The 21,543-nt window shown below is 43.3% G+C and overlaps 1 protein-coding gene, 1 long non-coding RNA gene and 1 other non-coding gene across 9 annotated transcripts in view; 2 read left to right on the top strand and 1 right to left on the bottom strand.

Annotated features, from left to right (window-relative positions):
* Ccm2 (CCM2 scaffold protein) overlaps window positions 1-7,115 on the bottom strand; it is a 61,031-nt gene extending 53,916 nt beyond the window's left edge. For 2 of the 5 annotated variants that reach the window (XM_076836773.1, XM_076836808.1), the window contains exons 1-2: window positions 6,988-7,074; window positions 4,980-5,117 (exon numbers count right to left, since the gene is read on the bottom strand). Coding sequence is in view for 2 of the 5 variants with exons in the window: in XM_076836789.1 (XP_076692904.1) it covers window positions 6,988-7,017 (30 nt within the window). In the remaining 3 variants the exon portion in view is untranslated. Of the gene's footprint in view, window positions 1-4,979; window positions 5,118-6,987 lie in introns of all 5 variants that reach the window. The other 3 variants (XM_076836789.1, XM_076836799.1, XM_076836780.1) reach the window with 2 other exon arrangements.
* Window positions 7,116-18,262: 11,147 nt separating this feature from the next.
* Window positions 18,263-21,025, top strand: LOC143405936 (uncharacterized). 3 transcript variants are annotated; one of them, XR_013092136.2, is made up of 4 exons: window positions 18,263-18,702; window positions 18,791-18,872; window positions 20,153-20,261; window positions 20,698-21,025. It is a non-coding gene; the product is annotated as an uncharacterized LOC143405936 (long non-coding RNA). The 3 variants fall into 3 exon arrangements; XR_013092141.2 differs by having other exon boundaries at window positions 20,065-20,261; XR_013092137.2 differs by having other exon boundaries at window positions 20,047-20,261.
* LOC143384207 (small nucleolar RNA SNORA9) lies at window positions 19,346-19,479 on the top strand. Its single transcript, XR_013089276.1, has one exon. It is a non-coding gene; the product is annotated as a small nucleolar RNA SNORA9 (small nucleolar RNA).
* Window positions 21,026-21,543: the final 518 nt, after the last annotated feature.

The following is a 21,543-nucleotide window of genomic DNA, read 5'->3' as shown; positions in this document are numbered from 1 at the left end:
GTGGCTGAGTGTCCTTGGGTTCAATCTCCAGTACCAAATATATATATTTCAAAAGTCAATCATTTAAATAAAAATAACAATGTACTGTTGGATTTATATGTTTTCGGAAGTAAAATAAATGTCAGAAATTTCACCAAGAACAGAAGAGAGTATAAATAGAATGGTACTACTTATAGGTTCTTACATTGTACAAGAAAGAAAGGACATAACGTTTAATTTATGGCATTCTATGATTTTATGCATGAATATTCTAAACTCTAAAAGAGACACATCAAAAAAGCCAATACCAACGATGTTGGTCACAGTGTTGCACATGTTATCCTATCTACTTTGAGGGCTGAGGCATGAGGATGGTAAGTTCAAAGCCAGCTAGGGCAACTTAACAAGACTGTCTCAAAATAAAAAAGGGCCGAGGGTGTAGCTAACTGGTAGAGAATCGCTGAGTTAAATCCCCAGTAGCAACTTAACAAGATTGTCTCAAAATAAAAAAGGGCCGAGGGTGTAGCTAACTGGTAGAGTGTCACTGAGTTAAATCCCCAGTACCACAAAAAAAAAAAAAAAAAGAGAAAGAGAGAGAGAGAAAAGAAAGAATAAAACAGTAACACCACAGGCTTAGGCCGACTAGTTTGCTCACTTTTAGAATTCAACTATTATTTACACCTTCCTGGGTTACAAGATTATACCACCTTAAGCTGCAAACCAAAGCCAAATTCCAACTTCCTACTGTGCTTATTAAACAGGATTATTTTCATTGCACAAATCTAATGCCTGCCATCAAACGCCCTAATTCTTAGTACAATCCAAGCAGAAAACTGTTACCAACCAAGCACACTTCGGAGGAAAAAAAGAAAAAGTGTCACATTTTTGGCTCACTGCTAGGAAAAAGTTTCCTGCTTATACCAAAAAAAAAAAAAAAAAAAAAGTAATTTAAATTTAAATCAAAAAGAAAAATCTGTGCTGGGGGTGTAGCTCAGTGGTAGAGCATTTGCTTAGCATTTCATGAGATCCTGGGTTCAATCCTCAACACCAAAAAAAACAGTATAACCAAATATCTATTGGTTCAACTGTCAAATCCAAATGCATACTCCCTGCATTTGCATTATCATTTGAAGAAATGCTGTTTCTCTCAATCTGAGGGATAAGAAAGTCAAGCAGTAGAAAGTACACTGACATAGATCCACCTTCATGACAATGATGTGGTGTCTGTGCAGAAGACACAGCTGGGCCCACTCCTCCACCACAGATCCCTGAAGACAAAGCTTGTCCTTCACAGTGCCTAGACCCAAAATGCCCTACGAGCTTTCCTGACCACAAAGAGTAAGCTGCAATTTATGGTCCACATGGAATGCCCTTATCTAGGACAACAACCCAGACCTAGTCCTCCAAACCTGCCCAGGACATTCCTATTTACAAAGTGATCTCAAGAGTTTGCCTCAAAACTTTGTAGGATTGGGTGTGGTGGTACACACCTGTAATACAAGATACTTAAGAGGCTGACGCAGGAAGATCAAAAGTTCAAGACCAGCCTCACCAACTTAGCAAGACCTTGCCTCAAAATAAAAACTTTTTATAAAAAGCAAATGTAGAAAATGTTGCTCAGTGGTAAAGTGCCCCTGGGTTCAATCCCCAGTACCCAAAACAACAATAATAAACAGTAAAACCTGCTAGACCTGTCAGGATGAAGTACCACAAACCCAAGACCTCAGTCACAGAGTCACAGAAACTTATTCTCACAGGCCTAAAGACTAGAATCCCAAGATCAAGCTATAGGCAGAGGTAGTTTCTCTTGAAGCCTCTCTTTGGCTTGCAGATGGCATCTTCTATGTCCTCACACGATTGTCCTTCTGTGTATGTATATGTATTGATTACCACTTCTTAAAATGATACCAGTCAATTGGATCAGGGCCCATTCTCATGACCTCATTTAAATGTAAGCACATCTTTAAAGATAAGTCCCCCTCTCCAAATACAGTTATCTCCTAAGGTCCTGGAGGTTGAAGCTTTAGCCCATACAGGCAAAGAGCAGGGATGAGGAGAAAGTGTACATAAAACAGACTATGCACACATCCACACTGTTACTAGTCGGGCATGGGGACTTCATTTGTACTGGAAGTTTTCATAACACAAAGTTTTTCTTGCTGGGCATGGTGACACACACCTGTAATCCCAGGGGCTCGGGAGGCTGAGGTAGGACCATCACAAGTTCAAAGCCAGCCTCAGCAAGATCCTGTCTCTAAATAAAAATAAAAATGGGATGTGGCTCAGTGGTTAAGCATCCCGGGGTTCAATCCCGGGTACCAAAAAAGTTTTCCTGATCACTTATATCAAAGTCTGCTTCTTCCATCTGTTCTTGGCTCAGCTTCGTGCTCTGAGGCGGCAGGCTGGTCCCATGCATGTTGGTTTCCCCAGTGTCTCTACCTGGCACCAACACTCATCTGATAGATAAAAGAGTGAATAGGTGGATGCCAGACACCTCCAGTGGCATCAGGTGCACATGGACCCAACGCCCAAACTCCCCCAATCTCAGTACTTAAAGGCTGTCTCCACCCCTTCTTTGCTTCTGAACTTCATTCCCTGGTCCCCACTTGGAACTGGCTGATGCTTATTCCATGTCTTTCCTAAAACACTGTAGCATCTGTTCTCTCATGATCTCTAATTTTAGGACTAAGTGGCTAGCCTTTCAAAGTGCAATGTTACTAACCTTCTTCTCACAAAACTAAGTGTGCCATAGGCACTCAAGTAAATAAAGATGACTAAAATGCTGACAGATTTATGAGATTTAATCTTAGCTGTTTAATTATACTGTCAAGTGACAAAGAGGGGGCACTGCTGACAAAAATGCAGTTACCATAAGCTGGGTGCAGTGGCGCACACCCATAATCCCAGCAGTTCGGGATGCTGAAAAGTAAATTCAGGGGCTAACTGTGTAGCTCAGTAGTATAGCACTTGTCTAGCACATGGAAGGGTTCAATGCCCAGCACTGGGCGGGAGGAGGAGTGGTCGTCAAGTTCAGGCTGAGGGAGTAGCTTAGCAGTAGAGTATATACTTAGCATGTGTGAGGTCCTGTGTTCCATCTCCAGCACCAAAATCAAAAGATGAGTGAGTTCAGGCTGGGGGAGTAGCTAAGCAGTAGAGTAATTACTTAGCATGAACAAGGTCCTGGGTTCTATCCCCCAGACAAAAAAAAAAGTGAGTTTTTCCTCCTCTTGGGCTCTCACCCTCTTGCCTTCTGCCTGCCACTAAGGGACAATGAAGCAAGAAAGCCCTCACCAGCTGGACGTGGTGGCATACACCTATAATCCCAGCACTGGGGAGGATGAGGCAGGAAGATCGAAAATTCAAAGTAGCCTCAGTAACTGAATTTAGCGAGGCCCTAAGCAACTTAGTGAGATCCCGTCTCAAAAAAAAATTAAAAAAGGACTGGGGATGTGACTCAGTGGTTAAGCACCCCTGGGTTCAATCCCTGGTACCAAACAAAACAACAAAAGGAAGGTCCTCACCAAATACCAACCCCTTGCTCTTGGACCTACCTCCCAGACTCTAGAACTGGCAGAAATCTATTCTTTATGAAATTACCCAGTACCAATATTGTTATAGAAACCCAAAACAGACTAAGACACAAGCATGTAGCTATTCCCTCTTTTTAAATTCTGGTTTAAATGAAGCAAATTCAAAAAGTAATTATTACCTCACCTATAAAAACCTCGGGCTGGGGATATGGCTCAAGCGGTAGTGCGCTTGCCTGGCATGCACGGGGCGCTGGGTTCGATCTTCAGCAGCACATTAAAAAAATAAAATAAAGATGTTGTGTCCACCAAAAACTAAAAAATAAATATTAAAAAATTCTCTCTTTTTAAAAAAAAAAAACCACCTCAATATGTCTATCAAATCAGAACTTAATAAAGCATAATACAAACTTTGGGCAAAGGGGAAGAGATGAGGGGATGGTGTATGGGGGCAAGAAAGATGGTGGAATGAGATGGCCATCATTATCCTAGGTACATGTATGAGTGCACATATGGTGCGACAACACATCGCACATCTTGTACAACCAGAGAAAAGTTGTGCTGCAATTGTGTACAATGAATCAAAATGCATTCTGTTGTCATATATGCCTAATTAAAATATATTAATAAAAAAATGCAAAAATCACACCCAACCAAATGAGCAATAATCCCCTATCATCATTTACTAGCCAGTCCTACAATTCTACTTTTTTTTTTTATGGTGGTGCCAAGGATTGAACCCAAGGCCTTGTGCATGTGAGGCAATACTCTACCAACTGAGCTATATTCCCAGACCCCCAGTCTTATATTTCTAAGGAAACTCTTTTTAAATTTAAACAAGAGAAATAAATTCAAAGACAAAAATATCTAATTTTGTTCAGTTAGAAATCATGGCCATTGGGTGGTGAGTCCTAAGGCCAGAGGCAGCAGAAACTAGGACTAGCAATAGGGTTAAGGCCAAATGGCAATTTTGGGGGGCTGTGAGCCTCATCTGAATTGAATATAGAAACACACACATCCCAACTCAAGTATACACCTAAGTTGTTTTTTGCAAAAAAGAATCACATGTTGATAGTACAGTACCACAATGCAGACTTAACTTCATTGTGTAAACACGGGCCTTATGTTCCAAGCCCCATTATGGGGAATTTCAGTATGAAAAGTACTAGTCACTCTGCAGACAGCAAAACAGGAGAGTAGCTTCCAAGTGGTCACTTCAACTTCAGGGCCCCTATAACTTTAGCTCCCAGTGTGTTTCTCTGCCAATACACTCATTCTTCCATATGCACCCAAAACTGATCCAACACCCCGAAAGCTCCTCCAGGTCTCCTCTTGTACATCCTCATCACCCAGGACTTCATAGGACAAAACAGGGATCAACAAATGTTTATTGAATGAACTATAACTGGCTGGTGGTATACAGTTACCATGACCACATGTGCAGGAATAGCTTGAGGAAAGGCAGGGCTATACCTGGGGCCACTTCCATGAAATCCACTTGGTCCATCAGTTCTCTGGCAGCTCACTGATTCCTGTGTCCCAAGAAGAATGGGCATGGTAGAGCAAGCCTCTATCACTGCTTGACAAGACATCAAGACAAGTATCTGAGACCTGGAAAAAGCCCGCCAATCCACATTTTTAAAAGTTTAAATCTGCAATTTTTTTTTTGAATGAACTAACTTAAAAAAAGAACTTAAAGCATCCAAACATTAAGTAAAACTAATTAAATTTAAATTGTGAAAAACAAATTAAAACAGGTTTTATTTCTGATTTAAGTTCTTAAGTTCATAAGTTGTAATGACCTCACATTGAATGAAGCAGTAGAAAAGGAAGGTTCTGCCAGCTTGAGATTAGTAGAGAACATCTGGTAAACTGTGTTAAGTCATGGCCTGGATAAGAATCAATACCCCAAACCTCAATGTCTCACCTGCCTACAAAAAGTGTCAGAACAGAGAGAAAACATACAACTCCTGACTTGGGTAACATTAACAAATGATTATCCCCTCTAATAGAGACAATAAAATTAATCACTAACCCTGTCTATGCCTAAGGTTTTTCAACTGTAAAATTCTTGATAGTTTTCCATTCCCATTCTAAAAGTTCAGGAATATCTTATTGCTTCTGTCTCTCTCAATCTTGCTGAAGGTTTAATGTTTCCACCCAAACTGGTAGAGGCTCCAAAGGAAACAGAACCATCCTTGCCTGTCACAGACACAGTAGGTGGGCCAGGTGCCCCTGTAAGTGGTGCACATTAAAGAGGTAATTGACAGTCAGGTCCCCCAGCATGCTCAACCAACTGCTGTCATTCCACAGGATAGCTGGTTCAGTTCCAGCAAAGAGCAACATCCACACTGGACATCCTGGTATCTATCTAGGCAGTCACTGGGTTAACACCTCTCTTTTCTGGCTAAATCCTTTTATGCTGCTCCTGCTTTTCTGTAGTCTAACACTTGTAGGCCAAATCACTATTTCAAGGTATTTTCCAACCTTAAACAACTTTTGCAGATAACTGTAATTGATATTGCTTCTAAATTAGACACACACATCCCTAACATAAAACAATGAGAAAGTGAAGATGCAGCACCACAGGGCTCCCTGAAGGCCACTGCCTACATCCATTTCAAATAAAGACTTTTTAAAAATGGGGCACCTCTAAAAACAAAGTGATGAGTATACGGTCAATTAAAGGATACTGCAGAATGCCAGGTAGTAACATAGGACATCAGGATCTGTTTTAAACTTTTCCATAAAAGTGAACACACAGGTTTATCAAAATGAAAATGATAGGCAAGACATGAAGATTATAAGGCATTTATTTGAAAAGGATACATTTTATTAAAACCCATTTTCCACTTTAATGGTGGTTTATCCCACATCGTTTTCCAGTCTCCTTAGAATGTTCTTTATCAACTACTCAAGCCTGTAATTAAAGCCACATTTTTAAACTACATAAACTAAAGAGCCTCTTGAACTATGTCCTAAATCCCACGCCAAATATAACGTCACTAAAATCACTCAATGATATTAGGTACAAGAGACATTCAGCTAGTAATTGAGCCCCATCTTCGCTTTTACCGGACATCCAGAGACAAGACAAGAGGGCAGTAAAAGTCTCCACGTTAACCGCACAGCCCACTGGCCCGAGTTTCAGCCCTGGACACTTCTGTCCCCACGCTGGGCCCACTTCCTTTGCGGCCCCAGCCCCTACGCCGGGGGGGAGGCCCACCCTCAGGCCGTCGGCCCAGGGTTAGGGCGAGTCGCAAACGGGACCCCGGGAAAGGTGCGGCGTTTACTGCTCGAGAACGCTGGCCCACCTGATCACTGCCCGGGGTTCGTTAGTCCGGTCCTACCCTGCCCCGGTCGCCCGGACTTCACCGCCGGCCACTCCCGCCCAGCCCCGAGGGACCCCCCACCCTTCTCGGCCCCAGGACCCGAGCCGCGCCCACCGACCCCCGTGGGGGACGCGCTGGTGAACGCTCACCTTCTTGCCCTTCTTGCCCTCCTCTTCCATGTCGCCGCGTGCGGCCCCCGCGGCCCGCCCCGGGAGCCCCGCCACCAGCGGCCGCTACATGCTCGCCCCGGGACCGCCACCCCCGCGCTCCCGGCGCCGCCCGCCAGCCCGCAGTCTCCGCCCCGGCCGCGCCCCGCACCCGCACTTCCGGGCCGGAGGAAACCCAGCCCGCCCACAAGGGCCCCGCCCCCGAAGAGGTTCCGCCCACAGCTACCCTGCACCCTGACTTCCGGGCCCGAGGGAGCTGGCAGGTTCTGTGATCAGATCCCTTCGCCTCAGGGAAGGCCCCGCTCAATGTCTGTAGGCGGTAGAGAACATCCCACTGGAGGGCCGGGATCGCTCCACCACCCCTGCCCCGCTCCCACGGCCGTAGAAACGCGCCTACCCAATCTGCAGCACGCCCCGCCCCCCGCTCGCCCCGCGCCCTCAAGTCCTCGGGAGCGCGCACGGGAGTGTTTCCAATTTTTCAATCCTGCTGCCATCTTTAGGGCGGCCAACTTCCCAGCGTTCCTCGCGTTCAAAGAAGGGGGTGGGGCTGGCAGGAAGGGAGGGGAGGGATAGGGCGGAGCATCCAGCGGAGAATCCGGGTGCAGTGTTATTTCCTTTTTCTCCCTGGTCTCGCCTTGATTCTCTGGGCGAGGGGGAAAGCTTTTACTAAAGTTTTCTCTGTTTTAATGCCTACCTTAGACAAACACATCAGGAAACAACAACAAGGACTCTAAGGCTTACCAGAATAAAACCAGAGAGCTGGGTGCGGTGGTGCACGCCTGTAATCGGGTGACGTGAGCGGTTAAGGCCGAAGAATCGAAAGTTAAGGCCAGCCTCAGCAATTTAGTGAGACCCTCAGCAACCTAGCAAGCCCTGTCTCAAAAAAATAAAAGGACTGGTGATGTGACTTAGTGGTAAAGTACCCCTGGGTTCAATATCCAGTACTACCAAAACAGAAGAAGAAAACCGAAGAACCTTAGCAGTTATCTAATATAATTGCCACTTTTCACAGAAGTAATCAAGGGAATTAGGTGATTTACCCAAAAGCACACTGCAAAGTCAGCAGACCTTTCTTTTACCATTAAATCAAGCTCCACTAAGTGTCTTACAATACGGCTGAAGGTAAACTGATACCAAAGGAAAGCAATATTTAAAAGTATGTCATTCTGTGCCGGTTATCAATATTCTGTCTCAGATCCACATTCACTTCTCATTTCCTGCCCAGAGAACGTGAAGCTGGCCCTTAAGCATTCTTCCTTTACCGGAGGCAAGACTAAGCAATGTCAGAAGAAGGAACTTTGTTGTCAGTTGAGGCGCTCTTGGTAGTGCCTACGGGATGAGAAATACCCCAGCACCAGGCTTCCACACTGAGAGTCTCTTCCTACAGTTTCAGGTTCTCCGCAGCTGTCACCTTCCCAGAGCCAGGCTTTTGCAGTGCCAGGATGTCAGCAACAGCCAGCAGTTTCCTCCAGCATTTCCCTTGGCAAGTTTTATATCCAAGTACTTCAGTGAGACACCTGCCAGGGAACAGTCTCTTCTGGCATCCTAGAGGGTGAATTTGCAGCGAATTCTGCTAGTACTTCCTTGCCATTTGGTGAGCTGTGGCTTTTCCCTGCCCAACAAGATCAAGGTTCACCTTGGGGTAGGGTCTTCCTTAGGAGCTTTATCTCAGCCCTCAGGATGGCCCAGGTGCCTTATATCTACTATTCTCGTGATCTTTAATCCCTAGTTACCCTAATCGGGGGTTTTTCGGGGTTTTTTTTTTGTTTTGTTTGTTTTGGTACGAGGGATTGAACCCAGAGGTGCTTTACCATTGAGCGACAACTCCTGCCCTTTAAATTTTTTTTTTTTTTTTTTTTTTAATTTTGAGGCAGGGTTTTGCTAAATTGCCCTGGCTGTTTGCCAGCCTCCTGCCTCAGCCTCCTGAGTCGCTGGGATTCCCCAGCCCCAATCCTCTCATATTTAATTCTTAATATATTAAGCCTTTCTTGTATTGTTAGATTTTGTTTGTTGCGATACTGTAGATAGAACCCAGGGTCTTTGCACCTAAGCAAGTGCTTTTAGCCCTAGCCACACTCCCAGCCCTCCTGTATTGTGTTTCTGTCTCCTGATTGGACTCTGATATTAATATCAAAGAAATAGTTGATCTCTGGCATTCCCCAAAGGCAGGTACTCCAGTCCTTTTGGCAGATAAAGAAGAGATGTGGGAAACATCCTTTCAATTGGCCTTCTGCCATAATCCACATTCACAGACAAAAATGAGGCAGTGCATTTGGTTGTCATTATTCTCCTACCATTCAAGAATAGATACCTGGGGAAGGGAAGGACGGTATGAAGTGACAGACATTGTCACTCTATACACATGTATGATTAACTGGAGCTACTCTGAACCATGTACGGCCAGAGGAAGGAGAAATTGTGCTCCATTTGTGTATTATATGTCAAAATGCATTCTACTGTTAAATAAATAAATAAAAAGAAGAGATACCTGCCACTGTAGTGGCTTATGCCTATAATCTGGGCAACTTGGGAAGCTGAGGCAAAAGGATAAAAAATTCAAGGCCAGCCTCAGCAGTTTAGTGAGGCCCTAAGCAACTTAGAGAGACCCTGTCTGAAAATTAAAAATAAAAAGGGCTGGGATGTGGCTCAGTGATTAAGTACCCCTGAGTTCAATCCCTAATACAAAACAAACAGGTGCCTGGGCAAGGCATAGTGGTGGATGCCTTTAATCCCAGCAGTGTGAGAAGCTGAGGCAGGAGGATGGCAAGTTCAAGGCCAGCCTCAGCAATTTAGCAGGCCCTAAGCAACTTAGGTACCAAAAAAAGAGAGAGAAATAAAGAGATTTGATATTGCTTAAGATCTTCCACAGTCTTCTATTAATGTATATCACTTTGTAATGCAGAAAAATAGCACTACCAGAGCCTCTCTTAGCCTGATCCCTTAGGCTCCCCTACCCCTTAGAATGCCTCTGCCTCATCTCTTCAAACACAAGACCATCCTTCAAGAAAAAAATCCATAACCGATGTGATTCTGCAATCTTTGTAATGTTTTGAATAACCAATAAAAAAAATCCATCTGCTATTCTTCAGATAGAGATAACTGCAAAAATAAATGAAGACAACCAAATAAGAAAAGCAGAGTCTATTTTTATAGAGCATGCTATAACAAAGGGAGTCAACCACCATCACTGCATGAGCAGAGTCAAGGACAGGCAGAGTGAAAAAATCTTAAGTGAAAAAAAAAACCAGAAACTTCAGGAATGTCCTGGTTAGAGGCTATCAACATGGAGAAGGGAGGATTCCAAGTGTTTGGTAGGGGAGCATATTTGTCTTCTCTGGTTGGTCTTAAATTGGAAGCCAGAACAAAAATTATGGAAGCTGCCAATTATTAATCAAGTTGGGACTGTTACAGAAAGTTATTGTTGACTTCCTGGATTATCACTAGCGATAGTACCTCACTTCCTGCAAGTCTAACTTAACAGCAGGATAGCTTCCTGGGCTAGTTACTATAGATGAGGGGTTGGTTTCCCTGCAAGTAGCTGCAGGTGTGGGTCAGAGTCCAAGGTGTATAAATGGTCTCATTGAGAGATTAATGTCTTTCATAACAGACAACAGTGGTACCAGCTACAATAATAACAGTGTTTTTCCTGAGGCTTCACTGTAAAATGTCCTTTTGAGTGATTACCATTTTCTTACCAATAACTTCCCTAGCCTGATTTGTGGCTCTCACCTCTTGAACAAAAATGAGAGATACTTGGAAATGTAGCTCAGTGGTAGAGTGCTTGCCTAGTGTATATGAGGCCCCCCAGTTCAATTTTTACATAGCAAAAAAATAAAAAATAAAATGAGATACCCAATTACTAAACTGCCCACACCCCATGGAAACAACATTCTAGAGCTGATTCTTTCTTTCTTTTCCTCAGAATTATTCAGTTTCAGCCCAAACCTTACAAAACTCTCCCTCTTATCCCTCCATAATGAGAGTCAGTCTGTCTGTCTGTGGGGTGCTCTCCCTGGTTGTAGCACATTAATAGAAACAATTTTGTTGGGGTCCTGCTAAATTTGGTTATTAGACTTTGCCACCCAGCTCAAGTAGTATCCCCTTTTCCACTAAATCTTTGGATGCTATTTTTATCTCCTCCACCTCTCAAGAACTTTTTTTTCCTTTTTCTTTTCTTTCTTTTTTCTTTTTTTTTTTTTTTTTAATGGAGTGCTATATCACTGAACTACACCGCCAGCCTTCAGTCTTCCTAGTTTCTGATATTACAGATGTGTACCACCACATCCAGCTAAATGAATCCTTTGGATATTCCCAAAGGACATTCAGTTTTTCAATGTCCTGTTCCACACCTCCTGGAGACACCTAGAAGCCTCTAGTCTCCATCTTAAGCTCAGGCAGGGACAGTGATACATGCCTGTAATCTGAGAGGCTCCAGAGGCCGTGGCAGGAGGATCTCGAGTTCAAAGCCAGCCTCAGCAATGGCCAGGCGCTAAGCAACTCAGTGAGCCCCTGTCTCTAAATAAAATACAAAATAGGGCTGGGGATGTGGCTCAGTGGTCAGTGTCCCTGAGTTCAATTCCCAGTACCAACCAAACAAACCTTAAACCTGCTGTAGAGGTGCACACCTATAGTCCCACCTACTCAGATTTTTTATTTATCCCCAGCCCTTTTTATTTTGAGACAAGGTCTCACTAAATTTCTTAGGGCCTCACTAAACTGCTGAGGCTGGCTTTGAACTTGCAATCCTCCTGCTTCAGGCTCCCAAGTCACTGAGATAACAGGCATGCACCACAGCACCCAGCTAGTCCCACATACTCAGGAAGCTGATTTGGAAGGATGGCTTGAGCCTAGGAGTTCAACACTAGCCTGGGCAAAATAGTGCAAATTCATCAAAAATCTTGATTTAATCCAGGAATGGAGACATAGACCCAGAATCCCAGATATTTGGGAGGCTGAGGCAATAGCCAAGATCTCAAATTTTAAGGCCAGCTTCAGCAATTTAGCAACACTCTGTCTCTAAATAAAAAATAAAAATGGCTGAGGATGTAACTCAGTGGTAAAGTGCTACTGGGTTCAATCCCAAGTATGGTGGTGGTGGGGGATGTCTCTTCTCAACCCAGAAAACCTATTCATAAAGGTAGAAAAGGGTTTTGTGATTGAATAAACATTAAACCATAATGTGCCTGGTACAAAACAAAACTGTTATGTGCATCACAAGCAACCTGCTAAAGGATCACAAGGTGGAAACATTCTATTGTACAACCTTCCTATCATGTTTGATAGGTCTTACAATTTGGAGTCAAGTGACAAGTTAGTCTTTCATCCTCTCAGGAAACTGAAAAGTTGGGCATTAAGTCCCTTTATATCATAGAATTAGTACCTGTGAGTGGTACTAAGGATTGAACCCATGCCTTGTGCATGCAAGGCAAGCACTCTACCAACCGTACTATGTTTCCAGCCCTAGTACCTGCTTTTGCTAAAAACACTGACTTTTCACTTGGGCCTAAACTTTTCACTTAATGGCTACAAGCAGGACAAAGCTTCTATCTGCCTTCATTTTGTATCTGACTCCTTTATTACCTTAACCTTTGGGTCAGGTCCTTGCTTTGTTCTGCACATGGGCATGTTTATCACTCAAGGAGTGTAATACAAGGCTTACTGAGGCTTAGTAACCCTAAATTTATCTTATCTATATCATCCTAAAAGACTGAGGACACCAAGATAAGAGAGATGAAGGTATTTTCAAGATTTGCAGGGACATTCAGTTTTTCAGTGTCCTGTTCCACTCCTCCTGGAGAGACACTAGAAGTCTCCGGTCATTGCCCTAAACCTGCAGTCAGCTTGGATTCTAGGAACAGGACCTGGCACACAGATCACCTCATGATGAGATCATAATACCCCCCTCCCCCCACCAATGCCTACCCAAAGCAGGAGAAACCATCTCATGGGAACCAGATGGCCCCTTCAAGTTTATCACTTTCAGTTACCCAATGTATCCACTGGGCATCTGCAGGCCCAGGAGAAGTCAGTGCTTTCTTTTTTTCTTTTTTTAACCAAAGCAGCCTCTCTAAGTTCCTGTTACAATTGGGGGTTTGGGGTATACCACCACTGAGCTATATCCCTAGCCCTTTTTATTTTTTTATTTCAAGACAAGATCTTAACTACATTGCTAAGGCTGGTCTCGAGGTTCTAGTATTAGAGGTGTGCACCACCATGCCTGGTTGGGAGGAGACTTGTTTTTAATTATATTGAATCACATAAGCAGAGGAAAGCACCCTGCAAACTTCTGAGACTGGAAGGTTGTGATTTGTTCAAGATATAGCTAAGTATTACAGGACTGTAGTGTTCTGAAGGGGTTAGATGAGGAGAGAGAGAAAAAGACTACATGGGTATTGCATATCAGACTCCAAAGGTGAGAACTTGGTTCTGCAAGTAAAAGCAGAGTAATACAACTCATGTTTTACATGTAGCATTTAATAAATACACCCAATCATTTTACAGTATACAAATCCCTTTTCTCATAATGTCAAAATCCTAAGAGACAGAATAGGTCTATTAATTCCAGAACACACCTATAGACCCTGCTACTCAGGAGGTTGAGGTAGGAAGGAATTCAAGACTAGACTGAATAGCATAGTGAGGCTCAGTCTCAAGGGAGGAGTGGGGAGAAATTCCAGATTATAACATGAAAACTAACACCCACCCAAAGAGGTTAAGTGCTTTGTTTAAGATATCCTAGGACCGGGGCTGGGGTTGTGGCTCAGAGGTTGAGTGCTAGCCTAGCAGGTGTGAGGCTCTGGGTTTTTTTAAAAAGGTACAATACCTTTGTGTCCAACTAAACTAAAAAGTAAATATTAAAAAAAAAAAAAAAAAAGATATCCTAGGACCACTGGTCTTGACGTAGCTTGTCCCAACTCAGAGCTCTCTGCTATGAAATGAAGAGAACCAGGAAGGTAAGTAACTATGGAGTGTCAGAGTATATTTGTGACCCCAAAATTGGGTTCTCTTAATGAACTGAGCTTTCAAATAAAATGATAACCAAAAAATTCATTAGAGAAGGGAAGATGCTTGTTTTATTATCCAACTAATAAGAAGCAATGCCAACTTCACGCAGAAGAAATAAAAATGGCAACATGTATGAAAAAAATATTCAACATCTCAAGCAATTAGAGAAAGGCAAATTAAAATTACAATGAGATTCTCTCTCACTCCAGTGAGAATGGCAATTATCAAGAATATAAGCAACAGTAAGTGATGGCAAGGATGTGGGGGGAAAAGGTACATCACGCATTGCTGTTGGGACTGTAAATTGATAACACAATGGAAAGCAGTATGGAGATTGCTCAGAAAACTTGGACTGGAACCATCATTTGACCCAGTTATCCCACTCCTCAGTTTATACCCAAAGGGCTTAAAACCAGTATACTATAGTGATGCAACCACATCAATGTTTATAACAGCTTAATTCACAATTGCTAAGCTATGGAACCAACCTAGATACCCTTTAAAAGATAAATGGATAAAGTAAATGTGGCATATATACATAATGGAATATTACTCAGCCTTAAAGAAGAATGAAGTTATGGCATTTGCTGGTAAATGGGTGGAACTGGAGACTATCATGTTAAGTGAAATAAGCAAATTCCAAAAAAACAAAAGGCTAAATGCTCTTTCTGATATGCAATGCTAACAAACAATAAGGAGAGAAGGGAAGAATAGAAGTTTATTGGATTAGACAAAGGGGAATTAAGAGAACAGAGGAGACGTGGGAATAGGAAAAACAGTAGAATGAATCAGACACAATCAGTGTAACTCCACATCATGTTCAACCACAAGAATGGGATCCTAATTAGAATAAGTTATACTCCATGTATGTATAATAGGTCAAAATACATCCTAAGGGCTGGGGATGTGACTCAGTAGTCTAGTGCCCCTGAGTTCAATCCCTGATACCCATCCTCCAATACATTCGACTGTCATGAATATCTAAAAAGAACAAAAAATAAAATATTTGTTGGATACGTTAAAAACAGAAGAAACAGTACCAAAACATAAAGCTCACATAATCAAAGATCAGTTGCAGTATTGCAGTTCTCTTTTCTATTTTGCTGTGCTGAGGATGGAAACTAGGGCCTTGCACATGTTAAGTACTCATCTTTTGACTTCCTACCTACATCAGCAGTATTTTAACTACTTATTGGAACACTTAAAAAGAAATTCCTCCAAAATCACAAAATGAGCTATTCTTACATTGTTCTTTTAAGCCAAGTGGCATGTGTAGGGGAGGAAAAATAATTGTCCTAAATTTCCATTAAAGCAAAATTAATTAGAGAAAAACAAACATGTATTATCATGTAGACTTCATATACGAGAGAAATATCCCTCAAAACTGGTAGTCTCTAAAAGGTAGCTTAGAATTCAGGATTAAAAACCATCTACAGCTAAAAACAAACAAGAGTGTGTGTGTGTCAGGGGTGCAGGGTGTCAATTATGGGAAGGTAACCAGGAAAAACACAGTAAAAGAGACTACCAGGTGTGGTGGTACATGCCTGTAATCCTAGCAACTTGAGAGGCTGAGGCAGGAGGATCACAAGTTCAAGGCCAGCCTTAGCAAAATAGCAAGGCCCTAAGCAATTTGATGAGACTGTGTTTCAAAATAAATAAAAAGGGCTGGGAAATGTGGCTTAGTAGTAAGGTGCCCTGGGGTTCAATCCCCAGTACCACAAAAAAGAGAGAAAGACACACACACACACACACACACACACACACACAAAAGTTTTGTTACACAGAATTAGTGGGCACTTTTTTTTTTTTTTTTTTGGTCCTGGGCACTGAAGCCAGATGTGCTTCATCACTGAGCTATATAACTAGAACTTTTTATTTTTGAGATAGGGCCTTGCTAAATTGCTGAGGCTGACCTCAAACTTGTAGTTCTCCTGCCTCAGTCTCCCAAATGTGATTATAGGCATTTACCACCACACCGGATTGTTACACAGATTTAAATCTGTCCCTGCTCCATTAATGACAACCTCTACTGACTTAGTCATCCTCTTCCTGGTGCAGAGTGGAAGACACCCTTTCAAATGGAGATTTATAAATGCAAATTTCCCTTCCAAAAGAGTAGCTTATGCTGTTTTCATAGCTTATGCTGTTTCTTAAAATAATCCTTACATCAATGAGGCATATTTTGGGATGGCATATTCTGGTATCCTACAGATGGATGCCTGCAAAGAAAATTAGTAACTTGGCTCTAGATACAAAACAGTTATAGCCAAAAAGATGTTATGAGGCTTGCAAGGTTACTTCCATTGCGGGGGGCCACACAGGATGATTGTACTTCTGAGGATGTTTGTTATCCAGTGGAGGGTTTGGTCCTTCATAATTTTAAGGTCCAGAAACTAGATACTATAAATTAATTGAGACTTCATTCTAAAATTTACATAACATGGGGATATGGCTCAGTGATAGAGCATCTGCCTGATATGATATACAGGAAGACCTGGGATCAATTCCAGCACTGCAAAAGAAAAAAGAAAAAAAAAAGGGCTTACATATCTTGACTCTCTTCAAGACTAAGGTTACCAAGGTGAGCATTGAAAGTCTTTTCAAGATTTGCTGGGATACTTAGGATTTGTTTTAGTTTTTTATTTTATAGTATTGTGGATTGAACCCAGGGCCAATCTACCAATGGGCAACATCCCCAGCCCTTTCTATTATTTATTTATTATAAATATATATTATTATTTATTTCTATTATTTATTTATTTACTTGTTTATATTACTGGGGATTGAAGCCAGGGGCTCTCTACCACAGAGCTACATCCCCATCACTTTTTATTCTTTGAGACAGGGTCTTCCTAAGTTGCAGAAGCTGGCCTCAAACTTGAAATCCGCCCCCCGCCCTCAGCCTCCCTAGTCACTAGAATTAGATTTATGCTACTGAAGGGCGACATTCAGTTTTCAAAATGTCCTGTTCCATACCTCTTGGAATACCACCTAGAAGTCTTCAGTCATTGTCCTAAACCTACAGTCACCTTGAATTCCAGGAAAGGCAGAGCCTGGCACACAGGCCACACCATGGTGAGATCACCTCCTGGCCCCACAAGCAGAAGCAATCATTTCATGGGAATTTAATTGCTCCCTCAAGGAATAAGGACTTCTCTGAAGCCTCCTAGCTGAACCAATCCTCAGATAATGATCAACCAGACCAATGGCCTGACCAAGGTAAACTCCTCTGCTAGTTATGCCACCGCCCCAACCACACAGGACCCAACTCTTGCCTTTCTTCCTCTTTTTTTTTTTCTTTTAATATTTATTTTTTAGTTTTCGGCGGACACAACATCTTTGTTTGTATGTGGTGCTGAGGATCGAACCCAGACTGCAAGCATGCCAGGCGAGCGCTACCGTTTGAGCCACATCCAGAGCCCTTTTCCTCTTTTCTATAAAACCTCAAAATTTCTGACGTCTCTTAAAGACAACTCTTTGGTTGTACCCCTATACCTGTTATTCACAGCGTGGCCATGCTGATTAAAACTCCTTTCATGCCCTTCATCATTGCTGGTCTCTTTGATTGGCGTAATGAGAAGGGTGGGTTGCCAGGTCTTTTGGGAAATACCTGTCCCTACCACCCGCAAGCCATGGGCCTTTACCCAATAGCTCCAGAACACTTTTAAGAGATGGCTCCTAAGTAATATTCCTTCCTTAAGAGTAGCCATAAGGTTATTCAGCCATTAAAAAGACTTGCATAAACTTGAAAAGGAGAGAATGAATCCTGAAAGGGGAGATGTGATGGGAATTTTCCTTCCCTTATTTTCCCATATGAGACAAAGGGGAAATTAAATCACTAATTCGTATTTGCCTTTCCATCTGCACCACTCTCCCACGAGTTGGTCCACAGGCAGGTTCCTGTCCATTCCCAAGTCCCTGCGTTCAAGTGCCCCTCTTCCACAGTCACCCGACTGAGCGGCCCCGCGGGAAGGCCCACCACTGGGGCTCAAGTCGGCCAGAGGTCTGCCCTGCCCATTTCTTTGGCTACAGGACCCTTCTCAGACGACGCAGCTCCAGCCTACTGCTATTAACGGGGCACGCAGGGCAGGGGAGACGCCACCAAGCGGAAACGCAGAGACCTTAACTAGCTTGGAGCCTTCCAACCTCCTTTCCAGGATCGCGCTCTGCCACAGCCCGAGGCCTCCCCCACATCCCGCTGACGCATCTTCCCGGAAATCACGTAGCGCACGCGCACGGCGTCTGGGGCTACGTAAGGACGTCAAGGCGCGCGGTGGCGTGCACGGCAGTATTTGTGGCTGGTGATGCGGTTTCTCGGTCTTTGCGATCCCTTCCTCGGTCCCTTCAGTATCCGCTGCCATCGAAGACCCCAGGCAGCTTGCGCTCTTTGATGAGGCCGGGTTAAGAGTCTTGGGGTCGCTGTTCAGCGGTAGAAGGCCGGGTCCTCCCCACAAGTGCTGGTCCCTCGCGAGGGCCCTGGAGGAGACTCCTGTACTGCGGGGCGACTTGTGCCTTTCTTCTGCGGGTCTCGCTCCCGAAGTAAAACGGGGTTTCTTCTGTGTAACCTAGAGGGCACCGCTAAGCGGGATGGAACCTGTGACCTCTAGGGACCTCACTGGGGATGGGGCCTACGACCTTCAAGCCCACTCCTGGGTTGGGACCTGTGACCTCGTGGGAGACCCGCTTCAAAAGGTGCTGTAGAGAGGGTTCAGGCATCTGGGGATTACAGCTGTATGGTGGCCTAAAGGCGCAAACTGAAACTTCATTTGTCCACATCTAGGCAGGAGTCGTGATCAGATGACCGATCCCACAAAGTGGGAGAAGAGCTTACAGCCACAGCAGCTTTTCAGGAAGATGTCATGGTAAGTCATGTTGTGAATAGCCCAGCTTCGCCAAGGCTCACATTTCTCGGAGTAGTTAAGTGTTCCTGAGGTGTCTTAGGCTATATCCTACCCCAGAAATGTTTTCCAGGATATTAAATATGTGTTGAATATATATAGGGGTGGGGAAAACCTGTTTTTCTAGAATTAGGTGATACATGGGTTATTTCTGTGGTCATGATTTTAAGAAGCACCACCCTAGATAGAGAATAATGTAAAAACTCCTGTCTGGTGTATTAATTAACATTACCTTTTCCAAGATGCATTAATTCCTTAGCCATAAAAAAACATTCGCTGGAGTTATCTATAGCCATAGACTTTTGGAGCCAAGCTCAGTGTACCTAATTCGACTCGATAGTCTGTTCTGTTCTCTACCTTTGAAAGGGATTGGGGTGCTTAGGAGAGTGTTCTAAGGGACACCTGGTGAGTGGAGGATGTGGGCCAGCGAATGTGAGTAGCAAGCCTCCAGCGTGCTTGGGTCTGCAGTGACCCTGTTGCATTCCTACAGTGCTTGCTAGAACACTTTTGAAATGGTTTGAGGCCTTGCCCTGCCCTATCCAGAGCAAGGTTATAGAAATTTCAGACAATTGACTGCGCCTTTCCAGATAATGGTATGCTATGCTGAGCATTGTATAGATCTTCATAGTCTAATGTTGCAGCCACTTGACATATACACATATAGTTAAAGTAAATAAGATGTAAAATTCACTTTCTAGTTTTAGACTAATATGGCAAGTAACTGTTGGACTGTACAGATTAGAGAACATTTTTGTCTTTATGGGAGTTTGGGAGAGGGTGGCAAAAGATAGGGAAGTCATTGAATATTTAAAGTTGAAAATGCAAGTTCAGGGATAATAAAGGTAGGAGTTAAACCAGAATAGCAAAGAGTAACAGAAGAATTCTGCCTTGAGAGATTAGTGGAAGACAAAGCCAGGAAAACCAGGACTCAGCTCAGCAAATGAACTGAGTGCCAGGGAGTTGTTGGAGGGTTAAAAGAGTGTGTATCAATCCTAAAGGAAGGCCTCATAGAACATGTATGTACAGCTACCTTCTGACTGCCCTTTTGTGTCATGTAGGGATTGGAGCTTGGGAGGTGGTGGGAAATGCTGGTGCTGTCTGCTGCTTTTGCTGTGAATCAACTGTCCTTTGTCCTTAGGGAGTTTTTATGTTTTAGACTGGCAAGCTACCTTGTTAGCTGCAAGGAAGAGCATCATAGACATTCCAGTTCCTAACAACTACTACTTCCTGTGTCTCTGGCCCAGCATGTAGCAGAAGGCTATCTGTTGTTCCTTGGTGTTTCAGCAGCAGTGATCCCAGGATGCCAGAGCTGAATCCCTTCTGTAGCTACTAGACTTGTGGCACCTGTGCAGTGTAAGTACACTATCAACTCTGACCTTGACCTTCTTGTTACAAGTCAGATGTTTGAGTCCCAGATAGGTTAATTGTCTTTTAGTTCACAGGACTGGGGACAACTGTCTAATGTCTGACTTGTGGAGCTTTGGTTCTTAGGGATGTTTTTTGACTGCCTTTTGTGGTTTGGATTCAACCTGTGTTCAGTCAGTTGTGTGCCTGGAAAGGGCATGTATGGGCTGCTGTACATGTGCACCACAGAAATGTCTCAGATCACTGTGGAAGCGGGGTTGGGAATTGGGAACTAGGATTCAATTTGTTACTGCCACTTGTGACAATAGGAGATGGTTGGTTGCGATTGTCCTGGGGAGGTGAAGGCATTTATAAAAGTCCCCAGTTACGTGTTAACGTCACTTAATAATACACCTTCATGGCATTTCTAATTTCATTTTTACAGATGACATGGATACTGAAAATGAGAAGGCCTGGCTGACCTGACCATGTTGACACCTAGTGAGAAGTGAAGCAGAATTTGTACCTTAACTGAGCAGATTTGAAGCCTCGTGTACTTCTATTTTTTTTTTTTTTTTTCCTCATGTACTTCTAAAAGGAATCAGCAGTATCTTGTTCTTGGCCTGGGCTATGTGTCTGAGAGAATTTTCTGGGTCCAGATTTGGGCCCCATTTTTTTCTGCCTCTAGAATAAGCCTGGCTGAACGGCCTCAGGCCCTTCTGGCATCTCCCAAATGAAAAATGAGATATTCAATAAACATGGTTTTAAATGTGTGATTCACTCCAGTCTCTATTTGTTCTTTCCATGTGCCAAATGCAAAGGTAAGAAAGACTTGCCCCTCAAAGGAGTTGTTCATTTCAAGGGGGTCCCTAGTGTCTCATCTTGTTCTATACTTGTACCTTATAAATGATCACTTTGTGTGCATGTGCCACCTGTTACACCTGATGGGGCATGCTGGGTATTGTTCACAAAGCAAGTGTAAGAATCTAAGTATACCTGGGCATTGTTGTACAGGCCTATAATCCCAGTGACTTGGGAGGCTGAGGCAGGGATATTGCAAGTTCAAGGCCAACCTGGGCAGCTTGGCAAGACCTTCAATATTTAAAAGAAAAAAAAGACGGGATTGGGATGTAGCTCAGTGGTAGAGTACCCATGGGTTCAATGTCCAGCACTATAAAAGAAAAAGGTCTGTGAAATCCTTAGTATGCCTCAGATTATCTCTTATTTGGGAAGTAACTGATCACAGTCCACACATAGGTTGTGCCCACGGGGGTAGGTTATCCAGCTTGAT

The sequence above is a fragment of the Callospermophilus lateralis genome, chromosome 1, assembly GCF_048772815.1.
Source record: "Callospermophilus lateralis isolate mCalLat2 chromosome 1, mCalLat2.hap1, whole genome shotgun sequence".
NCBI classification, from domain to species: domain Eukaryota; kingdom Metazoa; phylum Chordata; class Mammalia; order Rodentia; family Sciuridae; genus Callospermophilus; species Callospermophilus lateralis.
The sequence above is the reverse complement of the archived record's forward strand: the minus strand, read 5'-3'. Positions and strand labels throughout refer to the sequence as shown.